Source organism: Syzygium oleosum, unplaced genomic scaffold, assembly GCF_021117445.2.
Source record: "Syzygium oleosum isolate NSW1041296 unplaced genomic scaffold, Sole_v2.1 Sole_v2.05, whole genome shotgun sequence".
NCBI lineage: Eukaryota > Viridiplantae > Streptophyta > Magnoliopsida > Myrtales > Myrtaceae > Syzygium > Syzygium oleosum.
Window position 1 is genome coordinate 12,928,755 of NW_026607489.1, and position 26,490 is coordinate 12,955,244.

At 43.2% G+C, this 26,490-nt stretch overlaps 4 protein-coding genes across 7 annotated transcripts; 3 read left to right on the top strand and 1 right to left on the bottom strand.

Annotated features, from left to right (window-relative positions):
- The first annotated feature begins 3,705 nt into the window (after positions 1-3,705).
- Positions 3,706-9,268, top strand: LOC115678446 (protein HOTHEAD). Its single transcript, XM_030601852.2, has 6 exons — positions 3,706-4,175; positions 4,940-5,315; positions 7,203-7,513; positions 7,774-8,159; positions 8,374-8,942; positions 9,041-9,268. The coding sequence occupies exons 1-6, from the start codon at positions 4,079-4,081 to the stop codon at positions 9,093-9,095; spliced, it is 1,794 nt and encodes a 597-aa protein (XP_030457712.1). The 5' UTR covers positions 3,706-4,078; the 3' UTR covers positions 9,096-9,268.
- Positions 9,269-12,527: 3,259 nt separating this feature from the next.
- LOC115678451 (NDR1/HIN1-like protein 6) lies at positions 12,528-13,858 on the top strand. The gene has a single exon (XM_030601859.2). The coding sequence runs from the start codon at positions 12,586-12,588 to the stop codon at positions 13,351-13,353; it is 768 nt and encodes a 255-aa protein (XP_030457719.1). The 5' UTR covers positions 12,528-12,585; the 3' UTR covers positions 13,354-13,858.
- A 936-nt stretch (positions 13,859-14,794) lies between these two features.
- On the top strand, positions 14,795-21,818 carry LOC115678449 (chaperonin CPN60-like 2, mitochondrial). The gene is made up of 18 exons (XM_030601855.2): positions 14,795-15,020; positions 15,123-15,144; positions 15,450-15,581; positions 15,923-16,082; positions 16,740-16,915; positions 17,309-17,404; positions 17,478-17,582; positions 17,936-18,022; positions 18,152-18,241; positions 18,850-18,930; positions 19,002-19,070; positions 19,138-19,215; positions 20,391-20,486; positions 20,565-20,664; positions 20,740-20,843; positions 20,916-21,021; positions 21,308-21,386; positions 21,459-21,818. The coding sequence occupies exons 1-18, from the start codon at positions 14,980-14,982 to the stop codon at positions 21,559-21,561; spliced, it is 1,725 nt and encodes a 574-aa protein (XP_030457715.1). The 5' UTR covers positions 14,795-14,979; the 3' UTR covers positions 21,562-21,818.
- Positions 21,819-23,441: 1,623 nt separating this feature from the next.
- On the bottom strand, positions 23,442-25,906 carry LOC115669149 (mediator of RNA polymerase II transcription subunit 9). 4 transcript variants are annotated; one of them, XM_056311993.1, is made up of 5 exons: positions 25,493-25,905; positions 25,334-25,396; positions 25,133-25,213; positions 23,879-23,937; positions 23,442-23,783 (listed from the first exon to the last, which is right to left on the bottom strand). In XM_056311993.1, the coding sequence occupies exons 1-5, from the start codon at positions 25,775-25,777 to the stop codon at positions 23,741-23,743; spliced, it is 531 nt and encodes a 176-aa protein (XP_056167968.1). In that variant the 5' UTR covers positions 25,778-25,905; the 3' UTR covers positions 23,442-23,740. The 4 variants fall into 4 exon arrangements, with proteins under 4 accessions (XP_056167968.1, XP_056167967.1, XP_056167971.1 ...); XM_056311992.1 differs by having other exon boundaries at positions 23,442-23,798; positions 25,493-25,903; XM_056311996.1 differs by lacking the exon at positions 25,133-25,213 and having other exon boundaries at positions 25,493-25,906.
- Between the last annotated feature and the right edge of the window lie 584 nt (positions 25,907-26,490).

Below are 26,490 nucleotides of genomic sequence, written 5' to 3' on the forward strand. Positions count from 1 at the left end.
TTTTAATTTGTTCAATGTGATCCATGTACTTTTGATACATCTTCAACTTAGTCTCTAAATTATCTGAAAATGTCTAATATTGTCCCTGAACACGAATTGAAAAAAAGATAACATTGGAGATTCCAAAAGTCTAAAGATCACATTGAACAAATTGCACGTCGGGCTAAAGTACACGGGTCACATTGAACAAATTAAAAATTCAAGGACCGCAGTTTGCTCACTTAGGCTCTGTTCGTTTGGAGAAAAATGTTTTCCAGGAAAATATTTTCTGGATTTTCTAGTGTTCGGGGGGCGGAAAATAACTTCCCACGGAAAATATTTTCCCTCCCATGGGCAATTTTGCCTTCACTTTGGGGGAAAATGATTTCCTCCCCCAAAGTGAAGGCAAAATTGCCCGGGAAAATGTTTTCCGTGGGAGAGGAAGTTGATCGCCGGTCACCGCCGCCGGTCCACGCTGCCCGTCGCCGCCCTTGGTCGCCGGTCGCCGCCGCCGGTCGCGTGGTCGCCACCGCCGGCGTTACCGGTCGCCATCGCCGATCGACGGCCGCCGGTCGCCGATCGCGCCCACCGGTCGTCGGTCGCCATCGATCGTCGGCCGCCGCCGATCGCCGGCCGCCCCGTCGCCGCCGCCGGTCGTCGCCGGCGGTCGTCGGTCGCCGGTCACCGTCGGTCGTCGACCGCCGCCGGTTGCCGGCCGTTGATCACCAGTCACCGACGCCGCCCGCCTCCCGCCGCCGGTCGCCCGATCGCCGCCGCCCGGTGCGTCGGTGGCAGTCACCGTCGGTCGTCGGCCGTCACCGGCCGTTGATCGTCGGTCACCGCCCGTCGCCGCCCGCCGCCGTCGGTTGCTGCCGGTTGCCGATCGCCGCCGTCGGTCGCCGCCGCCGGATCGGCGGTCGCTGAACACCAGAAAATTGTGTTCCAGGAAAACATTTTTCAGGAAAATGACTTTCGAAAAAATATTTTCCAAAAGGAGAATATTTTTCGCTAAACGAACGGAGCCAATGAAAGTTCAGGGACCATTGGCGCAATTTTTCCCAAAAAAGAAAGAAGAGAGCGAGAGCAGGGTACCGTTGCAGAGAGCCGTAACCTTAAGTGCAAGTTGCAGAAATGGTGAAAGACGTCTCGTCTCCTCCCCTTCCTCTCCTTTAACCAGCTCGAGCTCGTCAGATGTACAAATTGTTCTTCTTCTTCTCATCCATCGCTCTTCATTTACGCCGCTTTGAACCTCCGATGTTAATATCCCCCCACCAAATCCCAATCGCCACCATTCATGAATGCGTCAGGTAAGCAAAAACCCTAAGACGGTGTCGTCCGCCCGCAGGTCCTCCTTTCGTCTGGGGGGGCAAGGACGAAGACAGTGACGAATGCTGTCAGGTTTCGTATACATACCTCGAAGGAATTCCCCAGAAACCCTACGTATTTTTCAGTTGTGTCGAGCCAACGTTGTTGATTCGCCGTTGATTTTTCAGTCAACGAGCTTGCGTCAAGACCCTTTTCGTACTTGATGTGTCGGCTAAGGTTAGTCACGTTTTGGGGGGAAGAACAGCACTTCTGCTGTTCTTAAATGCCAAAAGTTTCAAACGGATCACTTAAGTGCTAAAAGTTTACGTCGGCGATCACTTAAGTGCTAAATCAGAGAAAAAACGATCACTTAAGTGCCAACAGCGAGAAATTCCGATCAAATTTAATACGTGGCTTTTATATTTAAATTTTAATGACACGTGGCATTTCCACGTGTATAATTCAATTTTTTAAATTTTTTTTTCTTTCTTTTCTTTTTTCTTTTCTTTCTTCTTCTTCTACCATGGTCGGTGGCCGGAGGCCAGCCACCGGCCAGGGCCGGCCTCGCTGGGCGTCGCCTTCCACCGGACGAGGCCCGGCGAGGCAGTCGTGGCCTCGGCGAGGGCCGGCCTCGCCGGATCTGGCGAGGCAAGCCCTCGCCAAGGCCACGGCGGCCTCACCGAGGCGTCGCCTTCCTCCGAGGCGAGGCTGCCGTGGCCTCGGCGAGGGCCGGCCTCACCGGATCCGGCGAGGCTAGCCCTCGCCAAGGTCACGGCGGCCTCGCCGAGGCGTCGCCTTCCTCCGAGCGAGGCCGGCGAGGCCGCCGTGGCCTCGGCGAGGGCCGGCCTCATTTGGATGCAGTGAGGCGAGCCCTCGCCAAGGCCACGGCGGCCTCGCCGAGGCGTCGCCTTCCTCCGGGTGAGGCAGGCAAGCCGCCGTGGCCTCGCCGAGGCCGAAGGAAGGCGACGCCCGGCGAGGCCGGCCATGGCCGGTGGCTGGCCTCCGGCCACCGGCCATGGTAGAAGAAAGAAAAGAAAAGAAAGGAAAAAAGAAAGAAAAGGAAAAAAGAAAAGAAAAGAAATGCCACATCAGCCTCCGGCGAGCCACAGCAGCTTGAGAAATTAATAAAAAAATGCCACGTTGGATTTCCGGCGATATGGCACTTAAGTGATAGTTTTTCACAACTTTTGACATTTAAGTGATCCGTATGAAACTTTTGGCACCAAAGTGAGCTCCGTACACAACTTTTGGCACTTCTACTGTTCTTCCCCCACGTTATGTTATGCACTTGAATGCTCTAGATTATCTGCGATCCGCAAAAACGTGTTTGGTTATTGTTTTTTATCCGTGATTGGTCATACCATCCTCGCTGTGATATTGGCATCGCCGTTTCAATCCCGTAAGTAAATTTAGTAGCGTCCATATACCGTCAAGCCGCACGGATTTTCGCACTAACTATATGAAAGCCACCAAGAACATGTATGTTTTGGGGGGGAAATTATCAAAAAAAAAGTTTTAAACCTACTGTATGGATGTCAATTCATTTTTGAATATTTCAATTTGGCAAATTTAGTCATAAATCTTTTGACGACTTGCCTCGTGGAACTTTCAGCTGAGCTTTTGGATGGGTTTAAAGCCATCTAATGAGCCATATTTGGATATTCAGCCTATACAAAATAATATTTTGCGAATTCCGTTGAAAGATGCTCCATGGCAGTTGTGAAGTAATCAAAATAAAGAATTATCGTAATTTTCAATATCCTGATTATCCTCACGATAAGCATAATAAGTATTTTCCAAAGTGACTATCACATTATAACGCATGATTAACAAGTGTTTTAAGAGCACACATTGACAAAACCCCTAGAGGCATTTTTTTTTTGTAACAAGATGCCATATTTTGATGAGATAACTCTAATGCCGATACTTAAATGATTTCAACGCTTCATTTTTTTGTATAGACAAAAAGCCTGGCATCCAACATTAAGTGTACAAAAAGTGTTGTTAACGAGTCCTCAAGGGTGTTCGTTACTCAAACTTAACAAAGAATACACTCATTTTTAATGCATCGATTGCATCATTAGACGAAATAGGCATTGCATTGGAAATGACGATCTTTCTTTTTGAAAGTATTTGACAAGTGACTCGGGTTTAGAATCTTTCTTTCATTGGGAGGACTGCTTCCCATTGATACCCTAGTTCCTCCAAATCATAGAAAAAAACCGTATAAAATACACAAGCTACATTAATACTACACACATACAGGATGGCAAGTTTCGATGCATGACATGAGCTGTCCACGTACGTACAGCGGCAGGATTTAGGTTTGGGACTTCAATCCAACACTACAGCCACGAATTCCTAACTCCAACCGTGGCATTCACTACTCCTCTTCTTCTCTTTTTCCCATTCCGAAACCTCAAGAAAATAATTTTTTGTGGCCACTTTTCAGCCTCATCCCCCGTCGAATTGAATGACCCCTTTCCAGTTGTAGCTTCGGTGCATCTTTAATGGGGTGGGAGCTGGAAATTTTCCCGGGGTCTACTCGTTTGTTCATAAATCTGTTTGGGTTTTTAATTTTTTTGTCGTCACTGCTCTCCATCGAGCATTTACTTTGCACGTAATTATGCTTAGTCCATCTTTCTTGGTGTTGCTTTGAGTGGGGTGTACATATCTGCTCGTTCAGAGCAGCGCATGGGACAAGGCCAACCAGAGCGAGCCACATTGCGCTTGAAGGAAGTAGCTCAGTGAGCGCGAGCCTCTGCTTTTCTCTGTGTTTTTGTCTGCTGTTGCAATGGCTCTGGTTGGAGCAACCGCAACAGCACCGCCGCTCAAGCTCTGTGTTTCTTTACTCCTCCTCAGTTGCCTCCGCTTGCTCTCTCCATGTCAAGGTACACTTTTTCCCTTCTTTTTCTTCCTCCAAATTTTCCTTCTCTCTCTCTCTTTCTCTCTCCGAGAGTTTGGCACTGAAATGGATGTGTGTGAGTTTGTTTTACTCGTCTTGGTCTCTTGTTGCTTTTGACTAGGAAGGAAGTCGGTGTTCTGTTTGTTGTGACGACTAGTTAGCTTCTCTCTCATGAGGGGGGGTGTCCTGATTTTGTCTTCCATGTCCTCAAACGTCTGCCATCCTTGTGATCACAGCCTTCTCAGATAAGAGATCGTGCCTCGTTCTGATTGAGACAAAGAAACATATGCATTTCGAGGGGTTTTATGTTTAATGGTATTTCTTCTTTGTGATTTTTCTAGACTGTCCTTCGTGGACTTTGGTTCCCTGAAGGATAGCAAGTTTTTTTACGGGAAAAAATAGCAAAGTCTGTGCCTTGTCTCTTTGATCTTTTCTCGTGGCCATTCAATCTTCCATTACCCTTGATCTTTTCTTCTGTGAAATTGGAAAAATGTGAACTTCATTTTGCAAGTGAAGCTTACCCGTTGCTCCTGCGCAAAAAGCACTTGCCACATTCAGTCAGTACATTTTTTCAACCTTTACATTTTCCTTCCCATTCTTTTTGGGTTACTGCCTTAATGGTGCTTTGATTTACGTAACATTCCTAGTATTTGCACATTGAATGTTGGCTGCTGATTAGAGACATGGGCAGAAGAAATTAAGGAGGTAAAAAAACAAACATTGGCATTGACACAATGTTCTACAATGCAGGGAAGCTAAATTACTCAGAGTACAGGTACCCATTCATCCGGAAGGCAAGCACGTTCTCATCGCCCTCGTCATTTTCATCGAATGGCGTCAACAACGCCTACGACTACATCATCGTGGGAGGTGGCACTGCCGGGTGTCCCCTGGCGGCCACCCTCTCTCAGAACTTCAGTGTCCTGCTGCTCGAAAGAGGGGGCGTCCCGTTTGCAAATGCCAACGTCTCTTTCTTAGAGAATTTCCACCTCACCCTTGCGGACCTATCGAAAACCTCAGCCTCCCAATTCTTCAGCTCCACGGACGGCGTTCTGAATTCTCGGGCTAGGGTCTTGGGTGGCGGCACCTGCATCAATGCCGGGTTCTATTCCAGAGCAAGCACAGAGTAAGTCCTACGAGGACATTGGCATATACATAATACAAATCTTGTTTCTCTTCATAGTTGCACGCAGTTTCTACACTGTTATGTCCAGGGATACGTCTCCTTAAAGATTGAGGTAAAAAAGGAAAAAAAGAGAAAAGATCACTACTTGGGAGAGGGATGAGGAATTTCATTTTCTTGGACCATACTTTCAGTAGGGTATATGAGAATCAAGAGAAGAATATGTAGCAAACTAGTACTAGAAAGACAGCCATTTTCTTCTTTTGGATTATGGAAGTGTACAGTGAAATAAGAATCTTACCAAGATATAGAATGTGAATGTGATTAGGTGTCTTATTAACCTCATATCAGTGGCCAACTTCCAGTTCAGCAAATAAAGGCTTTTCAAGGTAAACAGTACACAGAAAATTAATACATACGCTGCCGGTGTAGAGAAAACTTTACACGAGTCTAATTAACCATCGATTTCAGCATTTTAAGTACCCACTCTCTCCCTAACCATCAAATCTAGGGTGGATACTGCCACTTGTGTAAACTTTTTTTACACCGCCAGTGTTTGCTACTATCATGCAAAAGTAAATGTTCCCCGGCGAGCATATATATCATTTTCCCTCTAGGTAAAAAGAATGCAAATTAATTTGAACATGTCTATGCACCTAAAACCTTGCAGTCTCTTTCTTTACCTTTTTGACTTGAGAGATAGCTATCCTTTTGACCATAAAGGCAAAAATGCCTTCTCATTAATACAGAACCTACTATCAAGGTAGGTGTTCTATTAACTTCTTTTTGCTTTTTTTGTGGGGTTGCCATAACTTTTTTTGGGTGGTTGAAACTGAAAGAGATATAAATGTAAACCATTATGTAAACAGTTCACCATCACCGGAAACTGTTGACATGTCCATACAGCTGTAGCCTGTGAAAGTGGTGCTTCCTAGCATTTGTAGATCATATTTACTCTGCCTCTTAGGAAACCTTGTGGAAATTTACTTCTGCATTCTGTATTTCCCTGGTCTCACCTTAGTTTTACAAGATCTAGACATATAGTTGCTTGTATTAGTCCTCGTATGTTTCACTCTTGAAGAAGAACGGAGAATAGACGCTGTAACCACAGACGTCTGATTTTTGTACATTCCTCGAACCAGCTCCCACATTTCAATGCCCGTCAATGCACTAATGTCCCACCTTATCATAAGTTTCTGGATAACCGTGGCCCAATCTCCCATACGAGGAAAGAGTAGCTGTAAGTAATATTGAGACCAGGTTAGAGGTTGATCACTGTTAATCACGCATCACGAGGTCTTGTGAAAGCGAAATTGCGCTTTCTAGGTCAATCTTGCTGCCGTAGCGGCAGATGTAATGGCATCTAAGCAGACCATGCTTGGCAAAGTCGACAGGTTTGACGTTGCAATCTCGCTACTGAAGCAATTAATCTTGAGATTTGAAAGCAACGACGGTGACCATGTGACAGTAGTTATATCCTCTTGGTGCCATATGTCACCGCATTTATGATCCCCATCTCTCATTTTGCTTCATTTGGTTAGATGCTTGTCTGGTCCCTTCGCATTCATTCCTTCTCATGAAATGAGCCTTTAACTTTAGGACAAAGAGAAACATTAAATAGTGAAGGCCAAAAGATGTGGACCCGATGTGTTTGAGATATCTAGATGGTACTGGTTGTTTGTTTTTTTTTTTTTTTATAATCGAGGCGTCCGCGCGGCCGGCGAGCTAAGGCTCAAACCAGCGGTGATGCCCGACTAGTCCTCGAGAGGGGCTAGCGCAGCATCCCACCACCACGATCCCCCACTTAAATCACCGAATACTGGTTGTTTGTTTGAATTAACTGTTTCTAAAACTTCAGCATTAATAATTGTATTATGCTCTTGCTTGCAGGTTCATAAGAAAGGTAGGTTGGGACGAGAAATTGGTGAACAAGTCGCATGCGTGGGTCGAGAAGCAAATTGTCCATAGGCCGGACTTTCCGCCTTGGCAAAGGGCATTCAAGGACAGTCTTTTGGACGTTGGGGTGTCACCTTTTAACGGGTTCACCTACGATCATTTGTATGGGACCAAAGTGGGTGGCACCATTTTTGATAGGTACGGCCGGCGCCACACTGCTGCTGAGCTTCTTGCCACTGCAAATCCTCATAAGCTTACTGTCTTGATATATGCGACAGTGCAAAAGATTGCGTTCGACACAAGAGGTAAACTATTTTAATCTTATCAATTGACATGAATGTTGCACAGGGCCAGTGCTTGTCAAGCTTTTTGGCACTAAAAGGCTCTTCTTGAACTTGGCTTCTTAACGTTTAGAGTCGATAGCCGCAATAGTCCTTAACTGAAGCTGTTGAAAGTTTGAAGTTACATCTGATTACTCACGTAATGGGAACAAATAAAGCGTATTGATGATCTTAACGACTTGTAAAAGTTGTTAGAAACTGAACGTGAACCTTTTCTTTCGCAGGGAAGCGACCAAAGGCAGTGGGAGTCATCTTTAAAGATGAAAACGGAAATGGCCATCAAGCGTTTCTCAAGAGCAATCTGCAGAGTGAAGTAATATTATCTAGTGGAGCTATTGGAAGTCCTCAACTGCTCCTGCTCAGCGGCATCGGACCAAAAGCCGACCTTGAAAAATTGAACATATCCACAGTCCTGGACCAGGAATTTGTCGGGAAAGACATAGTGGACAACCCTATGAACACCATTTTTGTACCCACAAATGGACCGATCCATCAATCACTCATTCAGACTGCGGGGATCACCGAGTTAGGTTTCTATCTTGAATCTAGCAGTGGATTTGGGCAATCTACTGATAGTATTCGCTGCCACCACGGAATCATGTCAGCAGAGGTGAGCTTTATTGCAAAGAATGAAAACCAAAGACCCTGGTGATATCGATATTTCCCTACAGAATATTAACTACTATATAACTTAAAGCAGCCCTAGCATGGTCTAGGAAGCTTTTGCATCAAATTAAAAACCATTCCACTTAGTGCTATGTTTTCTTGATTCACTCCGTGTGCAGTCTGTAAATTTCGTGATGACCATCTTTTGATGTAACCAGATCGGGCAGTTGTCCACCATACCCCCGAAACAAAGAACTCCAGAAGCCATTCAAGCCTATACACGAAACAAAAGGAACCTGCCTCATGAGGTGTTCCATGGAGGCTTCATCCTCGAAAAGCTCGCCAACCCCTTGTCCAAAGGCGAGCTAAGGCTAATCAACACCAATGTCGACGACAACCCTTTGATCACCTTCAACTATTTCAGTCACCCTTATGACCTGGAGCGCTGTATTGAGGGCATCCGCCTGGCCACCAAGGTCGTGCAGTCCAAGTACTTCACGGAATTAACTCGAGTGGACAAGCAAACCACAGAGAAGCTGCTCAACATCAGCGTCAAGGCTAATGTCAACCTCATTCCCAAACACACCAATGACACCAAGTCCCTCAAGCAGTTCTGCAGGGACACAGTGATCACCATCTGGCACTACCACGGAGGATGCCACGTAGGCAAGGTGGTGGACCATGAGAACAAGGTCCTTGGCATTGATCAGCTCCGAGTCGTCGATGGTTCAGCATTCAGCGAGTCCCCAGGGACTAATCCTCAAGCCACTGTCATGATGATGGGCAGGTACTTCTGCAATTTTTTCCCTTCAAGGATATAAATTCAAAAAAAAGAAAAAAGGTCGAATATGTAATGCACTAATATAACCATCTTGTGATATGCAGGTATATGGGAGCTAAAATCTTGAGAAAAAGACTAGGACGAGCAGCTGCGGCGTGAGGGCCAAAATGTAACTTTTAAAATGTAACTAGTTATTGAGATAGCGTATGTTGTCACTTTTAAAATGTAACTAGTTATTGTAATTAGTGAGAAGAAGAATCTGATTGCTTGGGAGATGAACAGTTCCCTTTAGTGTTAGTCTTATGTGAACAGCTATAATCTACTGTTTTTTTTATCCACATTGCGGTCCACTAGGACCGGGGTGAATGAAAGATGTTTGAATGCTTTTAGCTCATTTCGTTGATGAATTTGACAGAACTTCACTGGATCTAAGATGGTAGGAATGCTAAATGAAAAATTGTTGCTCATTAATCCATTTAATTAATCACTCTTGACTTATAATTACTGGGCCTTGTCTGTTTTCATGCCATTCATGCAAGCATCACCCGAAAATTTACATCTGAAATAGCACAGAACCTTTCCGGGACTCAAGCTCTTGATTCGAGCAGTAAAGAATTTCATTCCTAGCGAATCCTGTTAAGTAGATCAGATTCTGTATCAGCTTGACACTGGAGTTGAAATGCTCGCGTAAGATATATATGACTTTTGTGATCTACAACGAAATCTTTCTCACAAGCAAGAGTTCTCTATGACTCCTACAAATCAATCAATTGACCAGGCAGTGTTTGTGAGTCTACTGTGAAGTTCTTGGTATTTTGTGTCTTTTCTTTTTCATTATTTGATGAAACTTGGTAGTTTGTGTCTAAACCCAGTTTGACTAATCTGATAAATCACGAGAAACATAAGCGAGAGTTTCTCCCGCATCAGAACAAGTGCTGCTGAACCAAAGAGAGAATGGTTGGAGAAACTGAGGGCGCTCATGGTAATATTTCTGTTCCAGAAATCAATTTCTGTTCCAGAAATAAATTTTTCTATTTCTATTTCGTGGACGAGTTTTTGAGCAAAAATGCGTATTTGATAATGACATAAAATTTATATTTCCAAAATAGAAATTCGTTTGATAACAATACAAAATTTCTCCTTTCCGGACGGCTGGAGGAGGACGGCGGGGGGTGGAGGACGGTGGCCGGCGGTGGGAGGCGGTCGGCCGGCAGCGGTGGATGACGGCGGCTGGCGGCGAGAGGCGATCGATGCCAGGCGACAGCCGGAGTCAGGTGGTGGAGCATGGCGGCCGGCGGCGGCGACTGCTGGGGGTGGAGGGCGGTCGGAGGCGGCCGGTGGAGCACGGCGGTCGGCAGGGGAGGACGACGGCTGGGGTGGAGGAAGGCGGCCGGTAGCCGGCGGTGGGAGCCGGCCGGCAGGTGGCGGTGAAGGACGGCGGGAGGCGGCGGTGGGCGGGTTGCAGCTGACGTTGGGCGGTGGCAAACGACGGAGAATGGCAGTGGGAGGAGGCAGTTGGCGAAGGATGCCGGTGGTAGGCAGCCGACGGCGGGAGGTGGGCGATAGCGGGAGGCGGCCGGCGGTGGCGGGAGGCGGCTGGCGGCACTAGCTAGTGGCAAGGGGGTAGTCGGCTAGTAGCGAGAGCGAGCGATAAGAAGAGTTTTTATTTTTAATTTCTGTTCTATAAATAGAAAAGTAAATTTTTTTTACTTCTGATTTCTATTCCAAACCTATTTTTGGAATAGAAATTTGTTTCAAAAATAGAAAAATGAAATTGCGTTACCAAATGGATTTCTGTTCCAAACCTGTTTCTGAAAATAGAAAAATAAAAAAATAGAGAAACATAATTGGTTTCATGCGCCCCATGAACAAATAGGGAAATATGAACTAACTTTTTTCCCGAGAAAAATGGGAGTGATTGAGATGCTCCAACTCATCCTACGAAGTTATAAATTCAGCGCACCAGGCTATATCATAAGCCAGTCTGACAATAACAATTAACAACGAACAAGCTGGCTGGTGAGGAATCAAATTTGCTGTTTCTGTTGACTTTCACTTACCAATGAATCAATGATTGAGAACGTGGAAAAGAGTGGGGAGGAAGAGAGAGAGAGAGATTGTCATTGCAACTAGTGAATTGTTTTTGGTTGATTCATGTTGAGTTTGTGATGTGATGCCACACCTGCTTCTCTCGTTATTTATTCATAGAACAAATCTTGAGTCGATGACATCTCACTTTCTTCCAGTTTCTTGAAGCATGTTCCTCAATACAACAGCCTGAATCAATCCATTCACATACTCGGATGCAGCAACTTTCACATCAGGCTAAAGAAAAAATAGCTTATCGTGATTGCTTTTGACCTGCTTTGCATTTTGTCATCTCGTTTTCACAATTTCCCAGAAAAGTTTCAAAGCTTATCCCAAACTCTTATCCCTACTAGAGAGAGGGTGAGAGCTATGATCCCAGGTCTGAGAGCTTATCCCAAACTCTTGTCCCTACTAGAGAGAGGGTGAGAGCTATGATCAGACCTGGGATTTGCCACTTGCATCCTACATAGTCTTTCCTATAGTTCTGCAAACTGCGCAATCCATTGATGCAACCTTTCATTAATGTGTAAGGTTTTCTCTGCAAATTCTCACAAAAGCATATCAATATTTTATGGGCTCCATGTGAGAAAAAAAATGGGTTGCGTTAAATGTCACCACATTTGAGTTTTGCCTAGTTAGTCCTAATGGAAGGTCAACCTTCACTTTCAACATTGTTTAAAATGCAGTAGTTGAAGGGGTAACATCGATGGATTTTCTTAAGAAAGGGATGCATTCTCTCTCTCTCTCTCTCTCTCTCTCTCTCTCTCTCTCTCTCTCTCAATTGGAAAGATCAAACAAAATCGCTTTATATTATGAAACATTGGATCATTAAATAATGAAAAGAAATCACTGTTAAAACTACACCATTCAAGGAGATATAGTAAATGTGTAAGGATAAAAGTATTTCAAGATTTGAATGCTGTTTTATCAAGAGTTGTTGTAAGACAGAAAAGATCCGAATTCAAAAGTAGGAGACCCTCTTTACTTTAATAACGGTATATATGATCACCATTAAGAGTTCTACTTGTTTATGGGCCGATGTCACAATAAATTATGTAGTCTTGCGAAGATGATATTTCACATGCTTATGAAGCGAACGCAACTACTAAAAATGGACTGCGCATGTACTAGAGAAGTCACTATTTGGACCTTGCATACGAAATACATTTACTCGGTAGAGGTAAGTACCTTTGATCCTAATGATAACAATGATTAATTTGATGGAACATGCTAGGTTATTTTCATGGTCGTTTTGCACCAGATACACACACATCCTCAAATGTTTTAGAATGATTTGGCCAAGCTCACAAAGATAGTGATTTAGGTACTTCTTCCATTTTAGGTACGCTGTGGTTATCCATCTTCCATTACTTGCCGTTCCACCTTTTCTTTAATGTCATTGCATCATTCACATTTTCCTCTCTCTCTCTCTCTCTCTCTCTCTCCAAAAGAAGAAGATTTTATTATTCTATCTTCCTTAGCTTTTCTATTTATTTTGAATTAAAACAAATCTTCCTACAATCCTACATCTCTCTCTGTCTCTCTGTCTCTCTCTCTCAAAATGGCCGATAAAGTCTACCCTTCCAAGCCCACCCCCAACGGTGCCGCCGCCACGAACCCGCCGTTCCCCGCCACGAAAGCCCAGCTCTACGGTGCCAACCGCCCGGCCTACCGCCCGCAGCCCCGGCACCGGCACCGCCGCGGCTGCTGCTGCTCCTTCTGCATCTTCCTCACCCTCCTCATCCTCGCCCTGCTCTTCCTCGCCGCCATCCTTGCTGCCGTTGTCTTCCTCCTCTACCGCCCCCAGCGCCCCTCCTTCTCTGTCTCCGCCCTCAAGCTCTCCTACCTCAACGTCTCCCAATCCTCCTCCACCGTCAGCTCCAAGTTCGACCTCAACGTCACCGCCAAAAACCCTAACAAGAAGCTCGTGTACTACTACGGCCCCATAACCATATCGATCTCCAGCGATGGCGTCGACGTCGGCGATGGTTCCTTCCCTTCCTTCGTGCATGGGACCAAGAACACCACGTTGCTGGAGACCTCAATCACGAGCAACGGCGGTGGTGGAGCAATCGACGCAGGGTCCCTCACGCAGCTGACGTCGGACATGAAGAGCAAGAACGGATTGCCGTTGGAGGTGAAGTTGGAGACGAAGGTCAAAGCGAAGATGGGGAGCTTGAAGTCGCCGAAGGTCAGGATCAGAGTGACGTGCTTGGGGATTAAGGTAAGCGTCCCGAGTGGTAACGCAACGGCGACGGTGACGGCGTCGACAGCAGGAGCGAAGTGCAAGGTCGACGCGAGGGTCAAGATTTGGAAATGGACGTTTTAGTGAGGACATGAGGAAGGGGACGTATAGTTGATGGAATCTTTATGAGTTGGTGGTATAGTTTCAAATTTTTTATACTGGGTATATTGTTTGCTTGTATTATTTCGATCCTCTACCATTGAACTGTCTCTTTCTTATTTCTTTTGTTCATTACATTGTGTTTGTAAATGGGATGAAAGTTGGTGGAACTGATTGTGTTAGGCTTTCAACAAAAACTTCGTCCGATGATCCAGAAGTTCTCTTCTTTTCTGAGTGATTTTGTCATAAGAGGAGTGATTCTTGGAGTTCAACTTCAAGCCTGAAAAAGATTCAAACATGCAAGTGTAAGAAAGAAACGAAGCTGTATCAACTTGGGATGAGTTTATCTCCGGTCCATGTGCTGAAGAGCTGTCTCAATGAGATCTTCAGAAAGTGCCTAATCAAGAAGTTTCTCTAGTCGGATTAGTTTGACAATTCATTTATATTTAACAATTCAATCTCAACAGCATTTGTCATCATTGTTACATTATTTCCCTGACCTTAGAGGAATGATTCACGATTGCATGTGCCGGCCATGTGGCCAGTGCCTGTGATCTTTTCTTCCATTTCCCTAGACGATAAACTAGAGCACGCCTCGTTACGAAGGGGGAAATTATACTGGAATTATGACGATTGACTATGTGAGACCTATTTGTGAGGCTATGTGAGACTCACACGATCGACCATAGTGATGGAGCAAGGTCGGATAGTACTTTACCATAAGGGTGAGCATTTTCTCGAGCAATGGAAATCTGAAAGATAAGCTACCAAAACAAGGATCAAAATTTTAAACACGAATTCAACACGAGAAGACATAGCTTTTGGGGCCTGTAAGTCATATAAAAAGATTCCGCACGGGCTCATTTTACAGCCGATCTGATGGGCATATCTCATTCTCATGAATGAAGAATTATGTGAAAGTCCATGTTTTTTCAAACGATATATCTTGTCGGGTTTACTCTATTTTAAAACGGGATTAACTTGATCTTCATATTAAAGCTCGTATTAAAGCGAGCATGTATGATTTTCTTTTCTTTTTACGAGAAAAAAAACTCATATTAAAGTGAGTTTAGTTATGTAAACCTGATACCCATGAAATTCGAGTCAATATTTACTGCACTATTTATTTCTTTAATCTTTCTAACTTCTGAGTTTTAGTCTTTTACACTGTGATATCAATGGGAGTTGACATGAAACTTAGAAAGTGGCGGAAGCTTTGGACAGTGTCAAGCCCAAGAAGGCCCATGAGCCCATGGCTACTAATGGGCCTATAATCAAATGGCCCGAAATCAGTCCTTTGTTCCGCTGCGCAGCCCACCCACGGGTAAGTAGAATCTAGACCGTTCAGCCATCAAGTCAAGGGCGTCGATCTAGTAATGAACATCAACGGCTGCCGCTGCAGCTCGTTGAACCCTACCAAAACCCCTCGCGAAAAGGAGGAGTCGGACGTGTCCATCTGAATTCGAACGTGAACTCGGGCGAGCTCGGGATCAACTCGATTCTCGGGACCTACGAGGCTGCGATTCGCGATTGAATCGGCATTGATCCTGCGTTGTTTTCGCCGGAATCTGTGCCGTTTTTCGCCTTCCCCGGCGGCGTGGTGAACGCGAAATGTTCCGAATTGCTTCGCAGCTGCTGGCGTCGTCGCTCAGGTACCGTCAACGGAAATCACACAAGTATGGCCTTTCCTCGTGTATGTAGAGTTGGATGACTGACTGATCGGGCTATTTCTTTTCACATGCTGACGTTTCCAGTCATGGATCTTCGAGGAAACTGGTAAATTTCTGTCTCTCGTCTGCTGCATTGGTTCTTTTCTTTCCTTAATTGCTTATGTAGGACTAGATTGATTCGGTCGACAAGAATCCAGGAGATTAGATTCCGAGAATAGAAAGTCAGTGAGCTAGGGCTCCAATTATGTCTGTGGGCTAGGTGGATTTGTTTTGCCTTTTGTTGTCCCGGGGGAGGGGGGGGGGGGGGGGGTCGAAAGGTGTTCGACGAGAAAAGATTGCATTTTGGCCGTTATTTAGTTGGGCTTGACTTGAACTGATCACTCTCGGTGCCTGATGTCTTGGCAATGAAAGGCTTGCCGTGCGGTCATCGGGAGTAGATGCTATGTCGCCAAGGATATCAACTTTGGGATCGGAGCCCGTGCAGCTATGCTGCAAGGTGTCACCGAGGTTGCAGAAGCTGTAAAAGTGACAATGGGACCTAAGGTACCTTATTTTTACTCTTGTATGGGTACCTATCTTCATTTCTCTTCATCGCATGCATGGTGTCCTCTCTCTTCCAAGTAGTGCTGAATATGATTGTAAAAACGACCACACTATGGTTGCCGATTATTTTGCACTTACCGAAAAGCTTTATTCTTTGTATTCATCGCAATCATTCTTATGCATCTCACTCAAAACTCTGAACTGTAGTTGTCTGCTCAAATATACTACTGCTTCTTTAATGTGACTACCGCTTGTCATGATATTGAGGTCACATCGAATGAGAATACACGTAAACATTATAGTGTAATTTGGTTAATCCATTGCATTGAATAAAAATTTAGGGCCGAAATGTGATAATTGAAAAGAGTAGAGGGAATCCCAAAATCACAAAGGACGGAGTCACTGTTGCCAAAAGCATCAAGTTTGAGGATAAGGCCAAGAATGTAGGTGCGGATCTCGTAAAACAGGTGGCAAATGCAACAAATAAAGCTGCTGGAGATGGTAAATTCCTTGTTTTGTTTGTGTTTTATGTGCATCATAAGCATAATCCACATTTATGTTCCTGGTTTCAGTTTGTTTTCTTGAGTTAGAACTAGTTAGGTGTTTGCCAGAGATTGTGGTAGTTTCTCAGAGCCAAGAAACCTGCGCTTGATAGACATTGCCACAGCAAGATTCTTAGGCTGACTTGAGCGAGAACTATTTTGGAATAGCGCTACACTAAAAGTTCTGGGACACCAAAATGATGACAGCACAGTTAGTTGTGGTTTACTGACGAAGGTGCAGCTGTTTGGCCAAAAAAAGAGCGGAAAGCTTTTGTGTGCTTAAGTGCACCAATCAGAACCTCAATTTCCTGGGGAGCTTCAGTTATTTTTTAGCTGCTGAGTTTGCAGTCTTTGCTCTATATAATTTTTTTAATGCCTTTGGAGTTTCTGCCCTCTAAATCTTTGTACTGGTATTTGTCTAAAAGAGAGCTTGAATTTTTTTTTTTTTATGGGACAGTTACATAAAGAGTTTGAATAATTCATTTTAGTTGTCATCTTATCATGCTCAGCATGTTAATTTATTGCTCATGACCTGGCTACTCTAACTTGTGAATGAAAGAGTTTAATCTTTTCCTTTTTGGTGACTATTTCAAGAGAGATACCTACCTGGTTTCAGGTACAACTTGTGCAACTGTACTGACCCAGGCAATAGTGATGGAAGGATGCAAGTCAGTAGCTGCTGGTGCAAATGTGATGGATTTGCGCGGTGGGATCCATAAAGCAGTTGATGCTGTCATAGCTGACTTGAAAAGCAGAGCCCTGATGATTAGTACTCCCGAAGAAATCACGCAGGTAAAGGCCTTCCTGTAAATTATGATGCTGACGAGGGTGTGCTTTATCAGTGATCGACTTGTTTTGTGGAATTCGGTTATCATGAATTTTGGATCTCAAAAATGATTGACAAATGAAACATAAAGTGATTCATTATCCTACATGATCAGTTATTACAATCATACACAAGCATTATTGGCCCAAATTTTCTGGTAAGTGATATAGATTTTTGTCATTGCATGTGAAGCACAAATAATCTGAATGAATAATCATTGGCATTGTCTCAACCCATTTTGGCATTGTCACAAATGCTCACTGGATCTGCTAGTATTTCTATTATCTGTTTATTAATTTGCTGCAGTAGCTTATTGTATCTCCCAACAAATCGTTTTTATACTGTTACATCATTGACAGGTGGCCACTATCTCTGCTAATGGTGAACGGGAGATTGGAGAACTGATAGCACGCGCAATGGAGAAAGTTGGAAAGGAAGGAATAATTACTGTCACCGTAAGCTGATCATATTTTCTTTTGTATTGTGCGCCTTGATTCACCACATAGATAATGAATGTGTTGCACATAGGATGGAACCACGTTCGACAATGAATTGGAAGTGGTGGAGGGAATGAAGCTTGCCAGAGGTTACATGTCTCCTTATTTTATCACTGATCGAAAGACCCAGAAATGCGTAAGCCAAGAGCTCCCTTTCTTAGCTTTGAGAATTTAAGCTTGGGTGTTCCTTTTCACGCATTACTCTCTGGCCCTGATGAAATGTTAAGACTGAAAAATGTATAATACATGTGGATCTTGTTACTATACATTCAACTTTTGAAGAATCTTTGATAAAAAGAATAATTGTGGAAGCTGTAGACAAATGTCCCTGCCACAGAAAGAATTCTCTCACTTGATATGAATTTCTTGCTGCTTAAATTATGGAGGGATGATGGTAGCTACTAGAGCCATTTGTTCCTTTTCACACCGCACCGATTGAGTACAATATTGAACCGGTGAGATGTTGACATGAGGGATGTGTAATTGTAGGAACTGGAAAATCCCCTCATCCTCATTCATGACAAGAAAATTTCAGATTTGAATGTGGTTGTGCGAATATTGGAGCTGGCTATGAAGGTAGTGGATTTTTTTCTTAAGAATTCTTTCCAACGATGATTGCTGTGAATAATTGCAATAAAATAATGATCCCCTTTTTTCTTCCCTCCTTGCTCTCCCCCCTCCCCTTATCTCTCTCTCTGTGAACAGGTGAACAGACCTCTTCTTATAGTAGCTGAGGATCTAGAGAGCGAGGCGCTGACAACACTTGTCATCAACAAGCATCATGCTGGGATAAAGGTATCCAATATATAGGGCTCTTTTCAATGACTAACGCTTGAGAATTGATGCTGGCATGATGACAATATATAGTCTTCCAAGTACTTATATATTCAGTTTTCGGAATGATGTGTTGACAACAATTGTAGTTTTATCCATATTCCCCTGCAAGATATAGTTTTAAAAGAAGTACTTTTACATATTCTCCTGTAATATGGATGAGCTTATATATGGTATTGTAGAGCACTCACGCTGTCAAAGTCATTTTGTAAGCCAAATTCCTTCTCTAAATCAGAAAATATTTCCTTAGAAGTTGCTGAAGAGTACAAAAGGTGTTTGTCCCTCATTTTTGTTAAGTAAAAGCATAATAGTTTCCATTGGACTTAATTTTTATGTATCATCAGGGGATTATTTAGTATTTGGAAGACAAAATTACCAGTCATAATAAAGAACTTCAGTTGTCCAAGTAATTTTTTTAACCTCGAATCTTTTTCAAGCTCATCTGCATTCATGACATGCCTATACTTAAAATTACTGTCATCCTAAATACATCATCTTCATCATGTACTCAGACTTAATAGTCGAGGCAATTCGATTTTGATAGTTTTTTGGTGGGGAATGCTCTTCAGCTCTGTGCCGTGAAAGCTCCCGGATTTGGGGAAAACCGAAGAGCAAACTTGGATGATCTTGCTGTTTTTACGGGAGGAGAGGTGATAAAAATTGAGATGCCCAAAATTTTTTCGTACATGCTTGCTGTGCATGACAAAGCAAATATTTACAGGTTATATCCGAAGATCGTGGTCTTACTCTTGATAAAATCAAAGTTGAAATGCTGGGTAGTGCAAAAAAGGTATGTTTGAGGGAATGTTATGCTTCATGTGAATATGGCTTTGGTAAATCCTAATTTATCACTGCAGGCGACTGTCTCTCTCGACGATACTATTATTCTGCATGGAGAAGGCGACAAGAAGGCAATTGAAGAAAGATGTGAAGAGGTACGATTATGACTTGGTTGAGTATAAAGAGTAGTTATTTTCTTGAGTACCTCTGTCGGTTTTTGTTTAATGGATGAGAGCAAATACAGATGTTCTTTCTGTTACAATGATAAATTGCTGCAATGCAGATGGCACTTTGAGTTTGCTTTATATCTGATTTCTGACATCATAACTTGTTTGCTTTTAATATGGCATTGATGACGATGGAGATGTCTAGTTAATGTCTCTCTATTTAGCTGGCTGACTCTCTCATTCACCCCTCACTGAAAAGGAGCTACAGTGCACATTTCTTGCTTCCAATTCTATTCATATGAATTTTGTGCAATCATAGGTAAGGATTTCGAGAGCCACGTATAACATTGCAAATCAGTACTATGTCCTGCTAAAAGCTAGAAGTCTCTGTTTAAAGAGAGAAAATATATGTTGGGTGAAGATATAAATGTTAATCGCTTATATTAAGTCCACAAGGAAAAGGCCATACCATCCCAATACCAGAAATCAGTTTTGACACGTTGGTTTTATCGAAGATGAAGATCCCTGTAGACAATAGACATGTCAAACCTAAGCTCAACATTCTTGAGGGGTAAGAGAATACTTGAGTCCAAATGTAATAGAACAATAAGTGAAAGAAAGTGGCAAGAAGAAATTTTGCAGCTTCCTCATCAGATTTACTTGCTATATTCCATCTAGTAATCATTCTAATGGACATGAAAAAGATATTATTTACATAGCAAAGTTCAAGGTTGGAAGATCTTTTCCTTCTCTGTTATTGGTCCACTGTGTATATCACTTATCTTGTTTTTAACTCATAGCCGAGGGTTGCACCTGCTGTTGACTCACGTTTTTCACATTTCTTTTTTCTTTGGGGTATAGTAGTTATTTATTAGCATAAACTGAAAATTTACAATACAAACCCAGGATTAGCAACTGCACTGAAACATTACTAAAGTAATAAATCAAGAGACCAGTCAGAAAGATTCAACAAAACAGCATCACAAACTTTTTTTTTTCCAGTAACTTTCGCATGTCTTGCCTTTTGGAAGAAGCATATTAACGAATACCTTGGCTTTTGTAAGAATTGTATTAGTAACTAATGCTTCTCGGAGAGAGAGTAGTTTTTTCCCCTGTTTGGGGCCAAAGGCGAGAGAATAATTGACATGCAATTTTCTGAGCAGCTGAGAACAGCCATGGAGAAGAGTACGTCCACCTTTGACAAAGAGAAAGCACAGGAGCGTCTTTCAAAGCTGTCTGGTGGTGTAGCTGTTTTTAAGGTTTGTCTATTAGCTATCCTGATTCTTTTGTGATATCATGCTTGAAACATCCTGACAAATTGGTATTAATACTTATAGGTTGGTGGGGCTAGTGAGGTAGAAGTCGGTGAAAGGAAAGACAGGGTCACTGATTCCTTAAATGCTACAAGGGCAGCTGTTGAAGAGGGTACCGTGCCAGGTAATTCTTTCTCTTATGCATAAGTTGCTTCAATGCTTTTGAAGTACTATAGTCTTATTTGTCTATTGGTGTCAGGTGGTGGTGTTGCTCTTTTATATGCCACAAAGGTCTTGGAGAACGTTCAAACTCAAAATGAGGACGAAAGAAGGGGTGTCCAAATCATTCAAAATGCTCTTAAGGTTTGTTTTTCACTGTCATCACCTAGTATACTTTTGAGGTTTTTCAATATTCTAATCCAATGGTTTCTCCAGGCACCTTCACTCGCAATATTCTCAAATGCTGGCTTTGATGGAGTTCTGATTGTTGGCAAATTATTAGAGCAAGATAATTTCAATATGGGATTTGATGCTGCAAAAGGTTTGTTCCTTTTCACCCAAGTTACTGATAAAGCACAGTCCTCGATACCTTTTTTCCAAGGAAGAATTACGAAGTTGCCTTTATCAATCTCAACTGCCACTAAGCTGTCATTGCTAGCTTTCTGTACTCGGCATGAACTATTTGTTCTTATCATCTTCATTTTTTCCATACTGTATTTTAAGACTTAATGAGCTATCTTATTATAGCACGAGCGATGTTGTTTCTAAGCTTTATAGTAGGAATTTTCTGTCATTCAAGTTCTGACAATGATTGTGCACTGAAATAGGAGATTACGTTGACATGGTGAAGGCAGGCATTATAGATCCTCTCAAAGTTGTTAGAACTGCGCTAGTAGATGCTGCAAGGTGAATATCAGTTTTTGTGAGTTAACTCGGTTTTTTCCATTATTTATGCTGAAAATTTCCTACAAACTGCAGTGTCTCATTGTTGCTGGCGACAACTGAGGTGGCTGTCGTTGAGCGTGCAAATGAGAAGAAGCCTCCTAGTCGTATGCCGGATATGGATGATATGGGCTATTGATTTGCTCATATTCACGTTTGAAAGAAAAGGTTTGTATTTTGAGCCTCTTGAGTGTAACCGGAGAAAAATCTCCTTGGCGGGAATACCCTCACGACATCTTAAGGACATTCCCAATTATTTGGATGGAGAAGAGCTAATGAGAAATAATATGATGAATTTGACTTGGGAGAAAATAGCTGTTAGAGACAACCTTATGGTGATGTAGACTTGACTAGCATTGATGAAATTATGAAATAACTATTCTCTGTTTACCCAAATTTTGTTTGTCCATTCTTTGTGCTTTTAGAAGTAAACACCTTCATCCAAGACCGCAAGAAACCGTACCCTTTTCTTGGGCTGGAAGATAATTGCCCGCATATGGCAGGGGATGGCATCGAGTAAACTATCAACGCGAAGTCCATTGTGGTGCTAAAAAAGAGAAAAAATAAAAGAGATATGTTCACTGGGAAGTCCTAAAATTTATTACAAAAGTACAATTGAGTCGTAAAATTTATAGAAGATGCAATTGAGTTCTAAAACTTGTCAAATTGATTCAATCGAATCCTAAAGTTAACACTGTCTAATTTACCAACGGAAAATGCTGACGTGTCTTATTTTATTAATTTTCTTTAGGCATGTGGCGTCCAACAAATGCCACGTCAGAAAAGTTGAAAAAAAAATGTAAATTTAATTAGAAAAAGCCATAAAAAAAAAACCAAAACCAGTGGCTATGGCGGTGGCCAAGCCCTCGCCGGTGGCCGCCGTCACAATCACTGGGAAGGACCAACAGAGGTTGCCTGGGCCTTCCTGAAGCTCGGCAACTCTCGCCGGCCCCGAGCGAGTCCTCGACGAGGGCCTACAGCCCCCGATTTGGGGGAGGGCGCGACCCTCGCCCCAGATCTGAGCGAGGGTTGTCGGCCCTCGCCTGGGGTGGGTGACTCTGGGCAAGGCCTCGCCGTTCCTCGCGGGCCCAACCCTTGCTCAGATCTGGGGCGAGGGTCGCACCCTCTCCCAAATCAGGGGTTACATGCCGTCGCCAGGGACTGGTGGGGCCTCGCTCAGGGCCAGCAAGGGTCGCCAGGCTTCGGGAAGGCCCAAGTGACCTCCACCGGCCCTTCCTGGAGGCTGTGGCGATTGCTACCGGCGAGGGCGTAGCCACCGCCACAGCCGCTGGTTGGGATCTTCTTCTATTCTCTCTCTTTTTTTTTTTATATAAATTTTATAGCTTTTTCCTAATTTAATTTTTATTTTTATTTTTACTAACATGACGCTTGTTAAACGCCACATCATTACCACGTGTTCCAAGAAAAGTATTAAAATATGATACGTCAGCGCCATGTCAGCATTTTCCATTAGTAAATTAGACGATATTAACTTTAGGATTCGATTAAATCAATTTGACAAGTTTTAAGACTCGATTGTACATTTTGTAAGTTTTAAGACTCAATTGCACTTTTGTGATAAATTTTAAGACTTCCAGTGAACATATTCCAAAATAAAACTTTCAAAGTGCAAATAAATTCCAAATCACTGTACTCAGAATCACACCAACCAAGAGAATGATGGACTAGGCGAATTGGACAAAGGTCTGAATGAATGCAAAAGATGTCACAGGAAATGCAAGTCGAAGAACATCAACTTTTGCGCTTTTGATTGTAACTAAGGCCTCAGCCTCGACGAAGCTCTCCTGCTCGCGTACGCTGAGTCATGTAGATGACTTTTCAACCACATGGTAAAAATGAAAAAGTAGGGTTGCTCAGCACCCCAGAAAAGCAACAACACTCGTCTTTATCGTTCTTCTGGTATGAACCTCAGTTCATTCCTATTTGAAAATTATGGTCTGGTAAGTCCTGGGACTAGGGGGATCCTAATTAAAGACCTTATTATAGCCCAAATCAAGCAAATCAAGACGTGGACTTTGCATATCATATGAAACAAGCCCCCATGCCATAAACAAGAAAGTCTTGAGTAAGTAGAACCTAGCAGCGAGATTATCTTGACACCATAATCGATGATAAATCAACAAATTCCAATCGAAATCTTCACAAGAAGATTGCCTCACACTACTAAAATATGATCATGCGGCACAATGTTGCTTTCGACCAACATAACATACCCAAATTCTATACCACTTCCAAATTTCCCTTCTAACTAAAACTTTAACATTCTTCTTTGTGAATCTAGGCATGGAGACGAGCATCTATGGCTCAGACTTTATCAGTTCCTCAACCGAATTTCTGTAACTGGAAATCAGATCCCTGGCATCAAGACAACTTAAGGAATTAAGCAATATTACCACGGTGATTGAACAGAAAAGTTTGTGACTAGCACTACGAACCTTCTTTGGTTTAGCATTTGCTCAGCTTCCTCCACCTTACGCTTCTGCCCCTCTACTGTCTGTAAACAAAATATAGAATGACATGACAAAACTGTTCTTTATGTAACAAGTAAGAAAAATACATGCTGATGCACATCGAAATTGTTTGATGCGGTCTTCAGTTTCTCAAGAACCAAATAAAGGTTATTCCCTACCATATCTTTCCTCTTCCAATATGAAACAGTGATACTTTTTGAAGTAAACCTATAGAAGCAAAAAACAGCCAATTCTAATAGTACATAAATACATGCTTCAAGGAAGTAATATGAAATGGCAACAGTTGGATGTCCAAAGTTAACACATCAAATTTGTTATAAACATTTCCAGCTTCCGAAAGTTACTATGCACTGATATTTGAATATTCACATTAAAAAGTAAAAAAGAATAAAGGAAAAAAGCAACGTCTCTTATGCTTTGAAGATGGAAGGGAAAGAATACTGTCAAGGTCGGCGAAGAAGATATTCACATTTCCGCTCCAATCACTTTTTGCAAAATCTTCAGATTTTCACAACCATTTCTCATTTTCTCCCCCTCCCTTCTCTCCCAACAAAACATTAGGGAAGGGAATAGAAGAGAAAACAACAGCCCCACCCCCACCCACCCCCCCTCTCTCATTTGTCTCCATTTCCTTCCTCCATACTGAACCAACATTAATCTACAATCTAATAGAGGAGCTATTCCTGCAAACCAAACCCAAACCTTGCGTTAGGGCTTGCATCCTCCAACTCAGAGCTGTCATTCACGACAAATAGGTAGAGTGGAGGAGACTCGTTGTCCAATGAATGTAGGTCCAGAAACTGAGAACAATAGGCTTAGAACATGAATCTAAGCCCAAGATCAACAAGTGAACTAGGAGATGATCGCCTAGTACAAAAAGGAGAAAAATTTTATACATTTCGGGATACAACATAAAGGATTGGACTTCAATGGGGCCGAAAGAGCAGGTTTAGAGCTCTGTGGTCAGGATCAGGAAGAGCCTAGTCAATTGGGCACAGCAAGCGTGCCTACCAGACAGAGTTGGAGGAATACAAGCGAGATATGCAGCTGTCAAGAAACTCCAGCTCAAATGGATTCCGAGTTAACGACTAAAGAAAGCAAAAAGATAAGAACATGCTCTAGCCCGAAACTAGAAACCCATCTCTAAGTCTCTAAGTATCACAAATTACCATAGGAACATGCAAATGGCAACTCAAGAAATCATGGATTCATAGTTACCACGGCTTTGGAGCTAATCGACCCAGCTATGGAGTTCAACAGCTGCTGGCACTTCTCAAACTGATTGTTCAGCTCAGTCACCTTCAAGAAAGTGGCGAAAAAAGGCAAATAAACAAGCCGATAATGTAAAAACCCCGAATTGGGCAGGCGAAAGAGCCGCAACCAAATCCCAAAAACGAAGCAAAACAGACTGAGACGAACCAAGGAATCGGAGTGCTGGTCGCGAGTCCCGTTCTCAACGACATCCGCCAAACTCTCCACTAACTGCAAACAAATCGCAATTACCAGCATCGTGAGCTGCAAGTTAGGGTTTTTTTTCATTTGGGATCTTCATGCAAATTGCGAATTGCGAATTCGTACGTGCAAGAGGTGGAAGTGAGAAGCGAGAGACTGGTGTTGCTGCTGCTGCTGCTGCTGATGAACTAGACGCTGCTGCTGCTGCTGCTGCGGAAACTGCGGGTGCTGCTGGAATTGCGGGGGCTGAGGCTGAAACTGGTGGAAGGGTTGCTGCTGCTGCTGGGGAAGAAGGTCGGGGGGCTGCTGCTGGAGGTACAGATGGTCGTGGCTGGAGGGGGTGGAGACGTTGCTGTGGGTCGTCATGCTCGGGATCACGCTCCAGCTCCCTCCCGAGAACGAGTGCTCCATCGCTCCCCTCCCCTCTCTCTCTCCCTCTCTCTCTCTCTCTCGCAGTCGCTGCGCTCGAACGAGTGTCGAAACTGGGGGCTTGATAGAGACGAAGATATCTCTCTCTCTCTCTCCCTCGTTTGATCTTTGCTCAATAAAAATGAAAACGATGATGATAAGCGAGCGGGAGAAATCATCATCATGACGTACCAAGCTCTTACACGGAAGTGGACCTGCATCACTCTTGTAAATTTTGTGCAGCACCCACTTTGACGCGAGAATTTTACATACGATCGATCACTTAAATGTGCAAGACGATGATTTAACCGACTTGGGTGTTCTCTGGAAAAATCTAACGCGGCATTAAGTTCGGACACTAAATTGATTACGTATATAAATTTTCCCACACTGAAATGATCGCCGGAGCACTTCCATTAAGGGCCCGTTTGGTAACGTGCCAAATAGTAAAAATTTCTGTTCTTTTGTTCCCAGAAATAGTTTGGGAACAGAAATGCGTTTGGTAAATTTTTTGTTCCTCGGCACATTTTTGCAAAAATTTGTGCCGATAAACAGTTTTGAAAGAGAAACAAGAAGTAAAAAAAAGTTGCTTCTTGTTTCTCAGACAATTTTGAGAATCGTTTTTTCTTTTTTTCTTTTCTTATTTTGTTCTTCCTTAGGTGGCCGCCGCGGCCGCCGGCCGGCCAGCCCCAGGGCGCGAGGGCGTCACGGCCCTC

What these genes read in the sequence shown, in the direction of transcription:
- LOC115678451 (XM_030601859.2), top strand. Translation starts at nt 12,586, where the DNA reads ATGGCCGATAAAGTCTACCCTTCCAAGCCCACCCCCAACGGTGCCGCC.
- LOC115669149 (XM_056311992.1), bottom strand. Translation starts at nt 25,777, where the DNA reads ATGGAGCACTCGTTCTCGGGAGGGAGCTGGAGCGTGATCCCGAGCATG. An exon ending in CTCACTTCCACCTCTTGCAC is followed by an intron (nt 25,397 to 25,492) that starts GTACGAATTCGC and finishes ATTTGTTTGCAG; the next exon opens with TTAGTGGAGAGTTTGGCGGA. An exon ending in CAAATGCTAAACCAAAGAAG is followed by an intron (nt 23,799 to 23,878) that starts GTTCGTAGTGCT and finishes TCTTGATGCCAG; the next exon opens with GGATCTGATTTCCAGTTACA.
- LOC115678446 (XM_030601852.2), top strand. Translation starts at nt 4,079, where the DNA reads ATGGCTCTGGTTGGAGCAACCGCAACAGCACCGCCGCTCAAGCTCTGT. An exon ending in CTTGCTCTCTCCATGTCAAG is followed by an intron (nt 4,176 to 4,939) that starts GTACACTTTTTC and finishes TCTACAATGCAG; the next exon opens with GGAAGCTAAATTACTCAGAG. An exon ending in ACTGTCATGATGATGGGCAG is followed by an intron (nt 8,943 to 9,040) that starts GTACTTCTGCAA and finishes TGTGATATGCAG; the next exon opens with GTATATGGGAGCTAAAATCT.
- LOC115678449 (XM_030601855.2), top strand. Translation starts at nt 14,980, where the DNA reads ATGTTCCGAATTGCTTCGCAGCTGCTGGCGTCGTCGCTCAG. An exon ending in TATTGGAGCTGGCTATGAAG is followed by an intron (nt 18,023 to 18,151) that starts GTAGTGGATTTT and finishes CTCTGTGAACAG; the next exon opens with GTGAACAGACCTCTTCTTAT. An exon ending in TGAAGAGGGTACCGTGCCAG is followed by an intron (nt 20,665 to 20,739) that starts GTAATTCTTTCT and finishes TATTGGTGTCAG; the next exon opens with GTGGTGGTGTTGCTCTTTTA.